At 41.6% G+C, this 16,994-nt stretch overlaps 1 protein-coding gene across 1 annotated transcript; it reads left to right on the plus strand.

Annotated features, from left to right (window-relative positions):
- The first annotated feature begins 5,565 nt into the window (after positions 1 to 5,565).
- Positions 5,566 to 13,798, plus strand: LOC138310845 (uncharacterized). The gene is made up of 2 exons (XM_069252169.1): positions 5,566 to 5,628; positions 11,222 to 13,798. The coding sequence occupies exons 1-2, from the start codon at positions 5,566 to 5,568 to the stop codon at positions 13,796 to 13,798; spliced, it is 2,640 nt and encodes an 879-aa protein (XP_069108270.1).
- The last annotated feature ends 3,196 nt before the right edge of the window (positions 13,799 to 16,994 follow it).

Genomic DNA, 16,994 nt, shown 5'->3' on the forward strand with positions numbered 1-16,994 from the left:
GATCACCTGTCTAATAAAGATCACCTGTCTATAAAGATCACCTGTCTATAAAAGACCACCTGGATATAAATACCATCTGTCTATAAAGACCACCTGTCTATAAAGATCACCTGTCTATAAAGATCACCCATCTATAAAGACACCTGTCTATAAAGATCACATGTATATAAAGATCACCTGTCTATAAAGGACCACCTGGATATAAAAACCACCTGTCTATAAAGACCACCTGTCTATAAAGATCACCTGTCTATAAAGACTGTCAAATAAAGACCGACCTGTCTATAAAATAGATCACCTGTCTATAAAGACCACCTGGATATAAAGATCACCATAAATGTCTATAAAGACCACCTGGATATAAAGATCACATGTATATAAAGATCACCTGTCTATAAATACCACCTTCTATATAAAGATCACCCTGTCTATAAAGATCACCTGTATATAAAGATCACCTAGATATAAAGACCATCTTGTATATAAAGATCACCTGTCTATAAAGACCACCTGGTATAATATAAGTATAAAATTAAATTTCCTGCACATGTCTACGTAAAGAGTCACCTGTCTATTAAAGACCAAGTCCAGGGTCATATAAAGACCACCTGATCCTATAAAGTTCACGTGTATTGTCTATAAAGGACCACACGTATATTAAGAGGGCACCTTGTCATATATAGAGAATCAGTGTCTATTAAAGACCACCAGGATATGTAAGATCACCTGAGTATATATAAGGACAACCTGGATTATAAAGATTTGCACAAGGATACTAAAGATGAAGAAACCTGAATCTAGGCATAACAGACACACCAGGCATATTAAGACAACAGGATATAAAGCCACTCCCTTGTCTATAAAGTCGTTGGAGAATAAGCCACCGTTTGTCTATAAAGATCTCCTCACCCTGGATATAAAAACCCATATTTTGTGTTCTTTGGGTACAGGTCAGAATTGCACTGTGTGTATTAACTAAACAGAAGTTTTGTTTATGTTTGACTGTCCTATATATGGTATAGTTGTTTCAATTTTCTTGGGTGTAAAATTTTGCTAATTTGTACTGTTTTTTGACTTTTTCGCGGGGGGGACTATTTTACAGAGAATTACATTTCTATAGAGCTTTTTAAAGTAAGCATTCTTATGACAATACTATTTATGTGAAATGAAACCCATGATTTTTGGATAAAATTTTGCGGGATATAAATTTCGCGTTTTTTTCCACGAATTTAGCAAAATTTGAGCCAAACCCCTTTGTGCGTTAAACTCTATTAGCATTACAGTATACCGTAACCAGTCCAGGGTCATTTAATTGAGTGCAGACTAGGAAGGATCCTCTTTAGGGAGTGCCAAGCGGTGTTTTTTGATTCAAAACGTGAATTTGAAAAATAATTATATGGACGTTGAACTTGATTATACTATTATTCGCCTTCTTTTGAGGGCACTATCGTCTCAACATGACATTTGATACCTAAAAAGAAATCACAAACATCATTTTTTTCTTTTGTGACGTCAATCTGTACATGTACATGTGTGCTCTCTACATATCACTCTCTCGGAAAATACCTTGAACATTCCCGGATTTGCAACATTTGTTAGGGCTCTAAATTATGTATAAGAAACTATGTATGATATTGGCCAAAACAGCACGGTCAGGTCCTCCTGAGATACATTTATTTTTGTTATATCACTTTATGGTAAATATATGTCAGATAACGGTTGATCTTATTCATGTGGTTGGGCGGACATAAGCACAGGCGTTTGGCTCTATAGATATCTCTCTCTCTACTCTTCCCCTCTCTACTATCTTTATAGTATATATACAATGTTATACTGTGTCACTGAATAATTACTAGTCATATATATAAAAAAAGTGAAACATGTCTTTAGAGCTAAAGCGCTCGTGTGGGTTTGTAAGTTACTCTGTACGTCAGGTCCGTAACTACTTTCATTACAACGTACGAACATTGCAAGCCCATTGCGGTAAATAAAAACACAGGGATAGTCTATAATATTTGATTGAGATAGTGAGGTAGGTTTAATCGATTACTTCACTTTAATATATTATCTTCATTTGCAAGATACCGGGGAAGGCAATTTCAAACAAATGGCCAGGAGTTCTTTTCCGGTTTGCAAACTTTCGGCATTTTCAAAATCTGTTTTTTATCAGAAAGTATGAATAAAGGCGGACGACAGTCCGAATATAATCGTGTTTATTATGTCGTATATGTCGATAAGTTTTTTACATTAATCATAGGGACATATACTGGTCATTATTGCCAAGCCCACTGCGACGTTATTAAAATTCTACACCAAAATGCACTGCAGAAAAAAATATTCTTCGCAATGGCTAATTCGTTTAAGTTGATTTGTTTGGATTACTTGATGATGTCGGCTGACGTTCGTTTGGAAATGTCGGTATTGTTTCTCATTGATGAAGGATGCGAAAGAGAGTGACTATTTGTCTTAGAATACATATTGTATTTTACATTAAAACATGTTTGTGTGCCTGTGTCTTATCTCAACTGATAAGGAAAATGGTCACTGGCAATCTTTGTTCTCGTATGTTTATAATATTGATATATTGCGTTTAACATGTATATGACATGTTCGTTTTTGTTGCTTGACTTTCCACAACTACAATCTTAAGCATTATTAATTCCTTAATAATTAAATTATACAACGCAAACTTTACATGCTAATATTATAGTTCTTTTTGTTCTCTATGTCGTTTTATCAGCCGTCAGTAAAACTGTCTTCTTTTTACCGCATACATGTTAAATCACTCAGTAAGTTATTCCCGCTGCTTACGTTACTGCCATTTTATACTTGGGACTTTTCAGAAAACTACTTGGCTGGATTATGAGCTCCGATGCATTTGTAAATTTGAAAGTATTTTACTGCTTCGGTTATAGACTTCATATTGCTCATTCACGGCAGAAACGTTTTTTAACATGGTTCAAACTTGCCAAGTTTTTTTACAAGTGTTATTTCGTATTTACCTGAGTTTTTTTATTCATTTGATTCTTAAAAAGTTGCACAACAACTTTCAGAATTAATTGTTTACTCTGAAAGGTTCTTACCTCAGGTAATTTTAGCCAATAGTGTAATTTTTAGTAATGAGTGTACTTTGTTCAAGCATTTTCATGATAATTTGTAAAAACAAAGAATAAGTTTCTTGGCGTGAACGGAGCAAAAATTATGATATTTTGAAAATGGAAAACATCCGGAAGTCTCAGAAAATTAAATGAACTCGTAGAGATGCAGACAATTTCGTAGCGTTATACCCAAAGTTTGGTCTAAAATATCCGTCGTTAATAACAGCATAGTTATGTGTTTTTTTCGGGTGAAAAAAACAAAGCCCATAGGGCAACCAATCCCTGTGCACAGGCGCCATTATTTTACCGTCGTGCCGATCCTTCTGGAGCGTGAAAATGTCGTTTGCAGAATAGTTAGATGATGTCAATCAATATGTTTTTAAAACTGTCAGTAAATTCAGAGAGCCTACAAATAGGCCCTTGGGCACACTTCATCTAGTAGTATTCATAGAGGGTATTATTATAGGGAACAACCAACAAATAATTAAAATAAAGACCTTAGATATGGCCAAGGATTAGAATTTTAAAACCCAGGCAGCGCCTGATAGGCTGGCTATATTATGAATTTCAAAAGTAAAAAAATGTTTCTTGACAGGTACTTTAATTCTAGTAGATAACCATGATATGATCTTTGGAATTTGTATATGAAGATCTAGGTTCAAAATATCAATTTTGATAATGAAAAACCATCTAGTATTTCTGGATTGTTTTAGTGCAAAATGCGCCTCTTGATTTCACTAAAGCTGCCCTGGTTTGGAGTTTGAGCTGAGAGGCCCCAACTTTTTTTTTCTATTTAGTGTTATATGAGAACCTATTCATGTAGTTATAGAACATCTCATAGCTAAACTAATATTCCTTTGTTTTAATCATACAGCACAAAAAACTTTAACAAAGTATAACAACTGTGGTCTATGTAAAATTATTTAGTTTGTGTGGCTCCTGCTTTATATAGGCTCGTGTGGCACTTATAGGGGTTAAGGATGCCAAGGTTTCGTTGGTGGAGGAATGCAGGAGTACCCGGAGAAAAAAACATACGACTAGAGGTTCTGAACCCTGGCAATCCTACACCTATCATGGTGATTCTAAATTGCGACCCCAGAGAGTGGAAGGGCTTGTGGATTAATTGTTGCTCATCTTAATTAATCACACTCGGCACACGCCGCGGCACTTTTATCTTGTTAGAAAATGATATTGATTATGAGGGTTAAAGGATATTTAGGACAACATAGAAATTATTATTTCTCAAAATGTCTCTATACGGTATATTTTAGTTAGTGTAAAACCTGCCTTAGCGATAATTTCTGTTTTAAGACCACCTCTGTTTATAGATCCACCTCTTGATATTATGATCACACTCTGTATAAAGGGACCACCTCTGATATAAAGTCCATCTCAGTATAAAGACACCATCTCTGTATAAAGACCACCTCTGTATAAAGGTACACACTGCTGTAATAAAGATACACACCTCTGTATAAAGACACTCCGCTGTATTTAAGAACACCTCTTGTATAAAGATCACCTCATGTATAAAGATTCACCTCTGTATTAAAGATCACCTCTGTATAAGATCACTTCTGTATAATGATTCTAACTCTGTAAAAAGAACCAACCATCTGTAGTAATGTTCACATCTGTTTAAAGACCACCTCCTGATATAAAGGACCCATCTCTGTATAAAGACCACCTCATGTATAAAGTCCACTCTGTATAAAGGACCATCTCTGGTATTAAAGGACCACATCTGTATCAAAGGAACCACCTATGTATAAAGCATCACCTACTGTATTTATGTACCCATCCTCTGGTATAATGACCACATCTGATTTAAAGACACACATCTGGTATTTGTCCACCTATTTATAAAGGGACCACATTTGTATAAAGACCTCTTGATTTTGTTGTCTATAAGTCTGTCACGGACAAGTTCATATCACCTAGCTATCTGTAATCATATATATCAATTTCTAAATAGAGTTATAAGAAAATACATCTATAAATATCAAATAAGACTTGTATTTCGCTATGTTGACAACAAAACACATCCCATCCACAGACAATACACCATAGGCTGTTATATACCTATTACATGTACATTGTACAGTACCAGGTGTGACTATATTACACACATTACACATATCACCAACAGACAATTCACCCAAGGTCAAACTGTAGGTATTTAAATATCCACTGGTTTGTTAATCATGCCCCCATAATGTGTCCTTACTACAACAATCTTATGTCTGCTTTACAATCTGTGTGTGTGTAAAACAAGACAAAGGAAGTAATAAATTATCAGATGATCACCAGACCCTCAATAGACAGAGCATTTTGGTCGGCTAAACATTTGTTTTACATTAGTAAACCAATGGAACAAGGATGGTATTATTCTGTCGTGGACACATATTATTTCATTTATTGTACAACTTTTTGTGTAATTTATCGGGATATTGATTTTGATTCTAAAATGGATATTTTCGATCAGAAAACTGATAAAAGTGACAGATCTGCTGTTATGAGGAAGAAGGAAGTAAGTAAGTTCCCACTTGGCTGTGTATTTATGAGGAAGAGAAATACAATTTCAACAACACTTGCCACTCCCATGTATCATAAGGATACTCGCTCAGGAACTCTCACTTAGTCTTTAATTCCAGGTACCTGTGTAGTGTTCCGTATCAGGTTGAATGCAAGTGATTATCAGGTAATTATTTTCTAGTTGCTTTTAAAACTAATTTGTATCAGACGGACAATATATTAAAGATTTTAGTCCAACTTTTTGAACGTGACATATCGATTGAAATTATTATTCAAATTGCTTTTCGCAAAAATAAATCTAATGATTTCCAATATAATCAATTTTCAAGAAATTCAAGAAACATTCAATCTTACATCACATTGACAACAGCAAACATTACCAGGTTCGTATGGAAAAGGTACTGACAAACCTGTAACTCCCATCAACAAGGGGAGACTACTAGATTGGTTTTTTGTGGATAAATGTCAAAGAAAAGAATACCGATTGGTGCTTATAATGCATTTCTACCTTTCACAAATCTAATTCCAATGTAGTGAGGCGTGTTAGCTTAGTGGAAGTCAACTCTCCTATAGAAAAGAAAAACAACAAGACAGAAACAAGACATCAGACATTTTATTGGACAGACCTCCCGACCAGATGCCCAGAACAGAAAAAAAAATGTTCTGGCACAGATTGGATTCAAAATACATCACATCTACAGATACAATCTCCCTCAATAGCACACCAATGACAAAATATTGGATTAAGATTAGCAACTATAGTCACATGATATATGAAGATGCATAAAGAATGGATAAATTAAAACAAGACCCTTGACCTGCTTAGAGATAGAGAGAAGAGGACACTCTCACTTTATCAAAAATCTTAAGGTCGACAACATCCAAAATCACTAAAAAAATAAAAACAAGAACTAGAATCATTCGATCAAACAAATTAAACAAAAATTACAGTAATGTAAGGACAACACTTCAGCTGTGCTCTCACCATACAAATATACAGAAACAACTAATATGAAATAGCATTCCCGCAGCAAATTAATATCCCTGTACAAACCCCTACTCGTTAGACTACAGTGCAGCTTCACTCCAAACAATTAATACGGACAAGGGCACCTTGTGGAACAAGCCTTAGGAAAAAAAAAAAGTTCAACACATCAAGGCCGCAATGGTCATACATTCAACAATGACCTTTATTAAACGGTCATGTTATTCATTAGCAGCGTAGGTCTAGCAGACAACAACCCCTCATCACAACTACAGTAGTCTGAGGTTTATTAAAGGTTAAGAAAAAATGTAAGAAGAAGGAATAGACAAGCAGTGGCCAGGAAAACCACTACTGTCAGAGAACAAGGTTGGTGGAGGAGTTTGGATGGAAGTCTCCATGTGGTCATTGTGGCTCTATATTGTCCTTCCACGGATGACCAGCGCGGGACACAGTTAACTACAAAATAATTTTAACTTTCGCTGGAACTGGAGATTAAGGGGCCACACAGTGATACAGAAGGTCACCACTCATGGCTGTGATCACTGAATCCCTGTATGATCACCAACATCACACTGATTGTGGGCATTCCCTTCCTGTACCTGTGTTCCTGGTGTGTGTAGTGATATACTAAATCAAACATCCTGGAGTCCTGGTTAGGTATCAGGACAGTAAGTTAACTCAACAATTCAAAACTAAAAATATTGTCCTAAATGTATATGTGATTTACTGCAAAGATCCATGTCATTTTTAGGGCATCCGTTGTCAGAGGATTACGTCTCCAAAATATAACCACACAAAAGTCAGAGGGTACTCAACATACAATGGCAGCAGGGGACTGGGAAAAGAGGAAAACCGTTAGTGGTTGGTACACCACATACATGATAAAAAGTCAGTGTGTCCTGTCACTAACAAATGTCGCAGTTAACGTGAGTGTCGGAGTAGTGATTGATCACATTGATAAAGATGAGTGATGGTGGGTGTGATGGAGGAAAACAGACATGTTTGGTTGTCGATTGGATACTGCCTTCCAGAATCTGTTTGGTTTACAGAGGTTTGACATCAACCCAAAAGACCATGTAAAACATTCACCAATCTAACAGGGAGTTGTGAACCAAATTTAACCCCAATGGTTATACGTGTATGATTGTAGTCAGGGGAGGCCTCATCATAGGGGACCAAAACAACAATAAAAATGCTGCAGTCCTGGCTGAGGTAAAGATGGGTAAAGTACTCAGGATCCTACACAATAGACAAGTTATCTGGGTAGGGGATGTGGTTTATTGTGCTAGGGGTGGGTGTAGAGCGATGATTGACTGTGGGTAAAGATATCAAGTTATATGGGGGTGTTATGTGAAAGATGTTACCAATATACAATGAACATATCCGTAGATTTAAGGAATCCCTTAAACATAAAATTTCTCCATAAGTGAAAGCCAATAATAGATTTTAAAGGAAGGCTCCTTAACTTAAGATGTTTTCCTTAACTTTAAGTGTAACTGTCTACTTATGGAGGAATTTTTTAGATAAATGAATTCCTTAAAGATTTTAAAAGAAAGAACGTGAAGCTGAGCCCAGGAAGGATGAGAAACAAAATGAGAGCCTGAAATCAGGAAATTGCAATAGAACAAAATGTCCTGAAAATAAAAGATAATATATTGACCGTATAAGACAACAGGTCCTGCAATACAGTTTGGGCAAAAATCAGGAATCCCAAATAAACAACAAGGATTTCCTCTTTCTACAGCTTGTTAACTTGTAATAATGTAATAGCAACTATTGTAAGTATCCCTATCACGGCTACTGGATTTTCGAATTTTCGTTTCAAAAACATTTTTGCGGTGATATAAGTTTTCGGCGGATTTACCTTTATGTCAACTTCGCGAAAATAAATCGCACATGAATGAAAGCTTTTGTATAGTTAGTAAGTTTCAGAATACTTTTGGTATATTCCAATCTAAGTCTAATTCTGTAATTTTTTTACAATTCAAAATATTAGTAAAAGCGAAAAGCTAACAAGGCTTGAAGTAATTCTGAACCTCAGAGCACCTTACTCAATTGCAAAGGGAAATCAATATCATTTCCCTGTATGTATTTCAATAAAGGAAATTTAATTAAATTCCTGAAATGATATGAGTGTAACATTACTAAATTGCAAGCTGTTTTTATTATTTGCAGTGGTATAAAATTGTCCTAGATTGTTTTATTTTTTTTTTCAAGGAGGAAACAGTTTGTATTGTGTATTTCGCTAAATAGATATTATCCAACATCTTATAAAAATGTAACCTCAGCCTAATATCAAGACTCGATTACACCTATGTAATAATTTTGCATATGTCACTAGTGTAATATAACCTGCAGCGGTTTTCCATTGACTACATGTGCAGAGCTGGAAATTCATTTTAAACGTCATAACAGAAGCAATAAGTGACGTCAAGTTTTTAAGGACGGCGGGAACACAATGTCTGCCTTCGCTGTGTTTTTGCAAACTTACATTTTTGGCATTGGAGTTCTTCGAAATGTAGGTTTTTGTAGTTAGGGGGATAAAAAGTATTTTAGATTGTGCTCAATTCCATCTGAAGGTTTATGAAACTCATGTCAAAGTTTTTTTTTAATTTTTTTTGTTGATCGCCATGCAAGGCTCACAAAAAAAACTTCTTTAGGACTCATTTCATAAAAATCCCAATAAGAAACTGAACATTCATTTAAAGATCAGTGTTACATTATATGTTCGACAGAGCATACGATGACATTAGATATATTGTCAAACATGTAATTCTTTGTTTAACCACTAATTGGTGATTAGATCACAGGTATATGATGTCAATTAAGACAATTTCATATTATAAAGTAATTTATATTCCGATGCCTTTGGTTAGGTCTGTGCGTCAATCATACTCGACTAAATTCCTTGATATTAATTTCGCCATAGTCTGCCACTGGCTCACCCAGACGTTCCTCAATTTTTTTAGTCGAGGTGACTGCAAATACCATACATTCCTTATTGTAACTTTCCCGACCCTAAATAAGCTTGAAGTGCTCATTAGAAGCTCAAACTTTTCTATGGTGGTATTGGTGTCAAGTAGGTTTGCCATTCACTTTTTAAATAAGACAAAAAAAAAATCAAATTAAGAGAAGACCAAAATCGTCTGTCTCGTGCATTTAAGTTTGTCAGTGAATTGAGCAAAAAAAGGGGAGTCGCATTTGTCAGGCGGTGGAACATCTTTAAGAAATAGAGTGTTCTACATTTATCGTTATTCAGCCCAAATTCATACAACTGTGACATAGATATATTTAAAAATTACAACATCAATAATACATTTTAACACTAAATTTAGATGTCAAATGTATGAAAATAACATCATGGAAAAGGGAAAATATGATGTACACATTGATTATTTTACATATCAATAGGTAGAATGACAGATATTGTCATGAACAAGGTAAATTCATTGTCCTGTTGATTGGAAATCAACCTTCCATCTGAAGACTATCTAATACCCAACATTCCTTGTAATAATATTACGCCAAACTGAGATAAAGTCACTGGTCCCCAGCTATTCGTTTGAGTTAAGCCGAGTTTTTCACTGTTTTTTTATTTTAACCACTCCCACTCGGGCTTACTTGATTGCTATGGTTTTTCTCAAACTTATTACCATATTTCAACCCAATAAGTGTTAGTCCTCGAGCCTGAAAGTATTGAAGCAAATCATGGCCAATTAAATAGGAAACAAACTTGGACTTGCCATATCACAAAAATTGTTCTACACAGAGTAAGCCAAAAATCAATTAGCAAAGAAAATATAGAAAACCAACACATTCTTTATTTCAGTCTGCCCCCGTTAATTTCAAAGTCAGTAAAATTGAAGCCCCAAAAAAGGGGGGCTAAATCTGGGTCACTTGTAGGGATGGGGGGGGGGGACCTGGGCTTAGTTGAGGTATAATCATGGTTTATTGAACCCACCAACCCGTACATTTATCCATTCTACAATTATTCCCATCATCAGGCCTAGACTACTCCAATCACTGGCTTTCATGACCCCCACCCTAGACATATATCAGTACATATTTACTCTACACCCCCAATAACACTTGTTCAAGATCACAGAGAAATATAGATATCAAATATTCTGATGGGAAAAATAAGTTGACACCACAATTATTGATGATACACTACGATTCAATTTAGGAGACATGGTTGTATTAAAATGAAATACATACAAGCTGTATATATAATTGTAAGTATACATGTCCTAGTGAAGTTATGGAAATGCCAGAAGGAATTCAACATCTGTCATTATGTCTATTTATAGTAACATAGATATATATCAACATAGATACTTTATAGCCATGAAATACAAACTGGTATTGATGAGATAAGTATTCTGTACTCAGGATACTATTCGATATATTTCTACCCATTTAACTCTCCACCCCCTCCCTCAGACTTACTCTCCACCCCCACCCCTCAGCACTTACTCTCCACCCCCACCCTCCAGCTCCTTCCTCCACCCCCATCCTCAGGCTTACTCCCCCCCCCCACCCTCAGACTACTACTCTCCACCCCCATCCTCAGACTCCATACTCTCCACCCCCCCACCCTCAGACTTACTCTCCACCCCCACCCTCAGACTTACTCCTCCCCCCACCCCCACCCTCAGACTTACTCTCCACCCCCACCCTCAGACTTACTCTCCCACCCCCACCCTCAGACTTACTCTCCACCCCACACCCTACTTCCCCAGACTTACTCTCCACCCCCACCCTCACTCCTTACTCTCCACCCCCACCCTCAGACCTACAGACTTACTCCTCCAGACTTACTCTCCACCCCCACCCTCAGACTTTACTCTCCACCCCACCCTCAGACTTACTCTCCACCCCCACCTCAGACTTACTCTCCACCCCCCACCCTCAGACTTACTCTCCACCCCCACCCTCAGACTTACTCTCCACCCCCCACCCTCAGACTTACTCTCACCCCCCCACCTCCAGACTTACTCTCCAGATTATACTCCCCACCCTCAGACTTACTCTCCACCCCCCCACCCTCAGACTTACTCTCCACCCCCACCCTCAGACTTACTCTCCACCCCCACCCCCTCAGACTTACTCTCCACCCCATCCTCAGACTTACTCTCCACCCCCCCACCCTCAGACTTACTCTCCACCCCCCCCTCAGACTTACTCTCCACCCCCACCCTCAGACTTACTCTCCACCCCCACCCTCCACTTACTCTCCACCCCCCCTCAGACTTACTCTCCCCCACCCTCAGACTTACTCTCCACCCCACCCCTCAGACTTACTCTCCACCCCCACCCTCAGACTTACGTCTCCACCCCCACCCTCAGGCTTATACTTCTCCACCCCCACCCTCAGCACTTACTCTCCACCCCCCACCCTCAGACTTACTTACTCTTACTCTCACCCCCCACCCTCAGACTTACTCTCTCAGACACTCCACCCCCATATCCTCAGACTTACTCTCCACCCCCACCCTCAGACTTACTCTCCACCCCCACCCTCAGACTTACTCTCCACCCCCCACTCAGACACCACCCCCATCCTCAGACTTACACTCCACCCCCACCCTCAGACATACTCCACCTCCACTTCCCCCCACATCCTCAGCTTACTCTCCACCCCCACCCTCCAGACTCCCACCCTCAGACTTACTCCACCCTCAGACTTACTCCCACCCCCTCAGACTTACTCTCCTCCCCCATCCTCAGACTTACTCTCCACCCCCACCCTCAGACTTACTCTCCACCCCCACCCTCAGGACTTACTCCACCCCCCACCCTCAGACTTACTCTCCACCCCCACCCTCAGACTTACTCTCCACCCCCACCCTCAGACTTACTCTCCACCCCCACCCTCAGACTTACTCTCCACCCCCACCTCAGACTTACTCTCCACCCCCACCCTCAGACTTACTCTCCACCGCCCACCCTCAGACTTACTCTCCACCCCCACCCTCAGGACTTACTTTCCACTCCCATCCTCAGGACTTACTCTCCACCCCCACCCTCTCTTACTTACTCTCCACTCTCCCACCCCACCCTCAGACTTACTTACCCTCCTTACTCTCCACCCCCATCCCTCAGACTTACTCTCCACCCCCACCCTCAGACTTACTACTCTCCACCCCCACCCTCAGACTCCACTCTCCACCCCACCCCCCTCAACTTACTCTCCACCCCCACCCTCAGACTTACTCTCCACACCCCACCCTCAGACTTACTCTCCACCCCCACCCCTCAGACTTACTCTCCACCCCCACCTCAGACTTACTCTCCACCCCCACCCTCAGACTTACTCTCCACCCCCACCCCTCCCACCCCCAACTTACTCCCCCCCACCCCCCACCCCCCCTCAGACTTACTCTCCACCCCCCATCCTCAGACTTACTCTCCACCCCCACCCTCTCAGACTTACTCCTCCACCCCCACCCTCAGACTTACTCTCCACCCCCACTCCCCCATCCTCAGACTTACTCTCCACCCCCACCCTCAGACTTACTCTCCACCCCCTCCACCCCCACCCTCAGACTTACTCTCCACACCCCACCCTCAGACTTACTCTCCACCCCCACCCTCAGACTTACTCTCCACCCCCACCCTCAGACTTACTCTCCACCTGCCCCCCACCCTCAGAACTTACTCTCCCCCCCCACCCTCAGACGACTTACTCTCCACCCCCACCCTCAGACTTACTCTCCACCCCCACCCTCAGACTTACTCTCCACCCCCACCCTCAGACTTACTCTCCACCCCCACCCTCAGACTTTACTCTCCACCCCCATCCTCAGACTTACTCTCCACCCCCACCCTCAGACTTACTCTCCACCCCCACCCTCCCTCTTACTTACTCTCACCCCCACCCCCACCCATCAGACTTACTCTCCACCTTCCCCCACCCTCAGACTTACTCTCCACCCCCACCCTCAGGACTTACTCTCCAACACCATCCTCAGACTTACTCTCCACCCCCACCCTCAGTACTTACTCTCACACCCCCACCCTCAGACTTACTCTCCACCCCCACCCTCACCGACTTACTCTCCACCACCCTCCACCTCCTCAGACTTACTCTCCACCCCCCACCCTCCAACAACTCTCCACTTACTTATCTCCACCCCCACTCCCCTCATGGCTTACTCTCCTACCCCCTCACCACTAGCTACTCTCCACCCCCACCCTCAGACTTACTCTCCACCCCCACCCTCAGACTTACTCTCCACCCCCACCCTCATGACTTACTCTCCACCCCCCACCCTCAGACTTACTCTCCCACCCCACCCCAGACTTTACTCTCCACCCCCATCCTCAGACTTCCTACTCTCCCCCTCCAACCTCAGACTTACTCTCCACCCCCATCCCTCAGACTTACATCCACCCCCACCCTCAGACTTACTCTCCACCCCCCATTCAGACTTACCTCCACCCCCACCCTCAGACTCTACTCTCCACCCCACTCCACCGACATACTCTCCCCCCCCTCATGCTTACTCTCCACCCCCACCCTCATACTTACTCTCCACCCCCATCCTCAGACTTACTCTCACTCCCACCCCACCCTCCCACAACTTACTCTCCCACATCCCCACCCTCCTCAGACTTACTCTCCATCCCCCCCCACCCTCAGACTTACTCTCCACCCCCAACTTCCTCCACTTTACTCTCCACGTCCCCCAACCTCAGACTTACTCTCCAACCCCTCTCCCCCCACCCTCAGACTTACTCTCCACCCCCACCCTCATTGACTTACTCTCCACCCCCACCCTCAGACTTACTCTCCACCCCCCCACCCCCCCCCCTCACTTACTCTCCACCCCCACCCTCATACTTACTCTCCACCCCCACCCTCAGACTTACTCTCCACCCCCATCCCTCAGACTTACTTACCCCCCACCCTAATTACTCCCCCCTCCTGCTTACTCTCCACCCCCCCCCCTCAGACTTACTCTCCACCCCCCACCCTCAGCTTCTCTCCAACCTCCCCACCCACAGGCTTACTCTCCACCCCCACCCTCAGACTTACTCTCCACCCCCACCCCTCCTTACCTCTCCAGACTAACTCCCACCCTCAGACTTACTCTCCACCCCCTCCCTCAGGCTTACTCTCCACCCCATCTCTCCCATCCCTCAGGCTTACTCTCCACCCCCCACCCTCAGACTTACTCTCCACCCCCACCCTCAGACTTACTCTCCACCCCCACCCTCAGACTTACTCTCCACCCCCACCCTCAGACTTACTCTCCACCCCCACCCTCAGACTTACTCTCCACCCCCACCCTGCTCCACTCTTCCACCCCCACCCTCAGACTTACTCTCCACCCCCCATCCTCAGGACTTACTCTCCACTCCCCACCCTCAGACTTACTCTCCACTCCCACCCCCTCAGACTTACTCTCCACCCCCACCCTCAGACTTACTCTCCACCCCCACCCTCAGACTTACTCTCCCAACCCCACCCTTGAATTTACTTATCCATCCACATCCCCCAACCCCCTTCAGTCTCCGTCTTAACAAACCGCTCACCACCCTCTTACTCTTCACCTCCCTCCCTCAGGCTTACCTTCCACCCTCACTCCCCATCAACTCAATCTTATCCCCCCTCCCTCAGGCTTACTTCTTCATACCCCTCCATCCCCCCAACTTACTGTTAACCCCTAACTCCCAACCCCCCCCTCCTGGCTTACGATCCCCCACTCCCCCCATTAATCCCTCCATCTCTGTGTCACAGTGGTTGATTGTTTAAAGTCTTTGACATTCAGCTAGTAACAGCCCTTCCATCTCTGTGTCACAGTGGTTGATTGTTTAAAGTCTTTGACATTCAGCTAGTAACAGCCCTCCATCTCTGTGTCACAGTGGTTGAGTGATTTAAGTCTTTGACATTCTGCCAGTAATTACCCTCCATCTCTGTGTCACAGTGGTTGAGTGATTTAAGTCTTTGACATTCAGCTAGTAACAGCCCTCCATCTCTGTGTCACAGTGGTTGATTGTTTAAAGTCTTTGACATTCAGCTAGTAACAGCCCTCCATCTCTGTGTCACAGTGGTTGATTGTTTAAAGTCTTTGACATTCAGCTAGTAACAGCCCTTCATCTCTGTGTCACAGTGGTTGATTGTTTAAAGTCTTTGACATTCAGCTAGTATCAGCCCTCCATCTCTGTGTCACAGTGGTTTATTCAGCCATTAGCTCCCTCTGGGTTTCCGTGGTGAAGGTGTCTATCATTCTCCAGTAACTCCATCTCTTTGTCAAAAGGGTGGGGTGGTCAAAGTACATTTTGCCAGTAAGTCAGTCTCTGGGTTACAGACAAGGTCTAGTTGGATCAATGATTACTTTTCTCCTAGTTCTCTTACTAGCTTTCCTTACTTTGATAATTGTTGTGATCGTGAATGACCTTGGATGTGAAACGTTTCAATGACATGACTTTAAATGATACTGGATGTGAAATGTTTCACTGGCATGACCTTGCATTGAGTGACCTTGGGTGTGAAATGTTTTACTTGCATGACCTTGAATGACTTTGGATGTGAAATGTTTTACTGGTATGACCTTGAATGACCTTTGATGTGAAATGTTTTACTTGCATGGCGTTAAATGACCCTGGATGTGAATTGTTTAACTTGCATGACCTTGAATGACCTTGGATGTGAAATGTATTACTGACATGACCTTGAATGACCTTGGATGTGAAATGTATTACTGGCATGACCTTGAATGACCCTGGATGTGAGATGTTTAAGTGATGTGACCTTGAATAACCTTAAAGGTAAAATATTTCACTGGCATGATCTTGAATGACCCTGGATGTGAAATGTTTAACTCTGGTGTGACCTTGAATCATCTTGGATGTGAAATGTTTAACTGATGTGACCTTGAATGACCCTGAATGTGAAATGTTTAACTCTGGTGTGACCTTGAATCATCTTAGATGTGAAATGTTTAACTGATGTGACCTTGAATGACCTTGGATGTGAAATGTTTAACTGATGTGACCTTGAATTACCCTAGAGGTGAAATATTTTACTGATATGACCTTGAATGACCTTGGGTATGAAATATTTACATTCAGTATAGGAGAGACACTGTAAACTGTGGAAACTATTCACCATAGTAAGTGATATAGGTGAACTTTGTCTCAACAATACCTCCAACTACAACAATAGATGACATCACAGCCATGTTTTAAAGACTTAATTATTTTAACAGTGCTTAGTTTCAAAGATAACTTTAAATTTCACACTATTTATTTTTTGTTTTGTAGACTGTTGACCAGCTTCATACTTTAAATTCACACTATTTATTTGTATTTTGTAGACTGTTGGCTAACTTTATACTTTAAATTCACACTATTTATTTTATAGGCTT

This window comes from Argopecten irradians, chromosome 16 (genome assembly GCF_041381155.1).
Source record: "Argopecten irradians isolate NY chromosome 16, Ai_NY, whole genome shotgun sequence".
NCBI lineage: Eukaryota > Metazoa > Mollusca > Bivalvia > Pectinida > Pectinidae > Argopecten > Argopecten irradians.

Excerpts from the sequence above, each read along its gene's own strand:
- LOC138310845 (XM_069252169.1), top strand. The coding sequence starts at position 5,566 with ATGGATATTTTCGATCAGAAAACTGATAAAAGTGACAGATCTGCTGTT. Across the intron at positions 5,629-11,221 it reads CTGTTATGAGGAAGAAGGAA|ACTTACTCTCCACCCCCACC; the intron begins GTAAGTAAGTTC and ends CCCCACCCTCAG.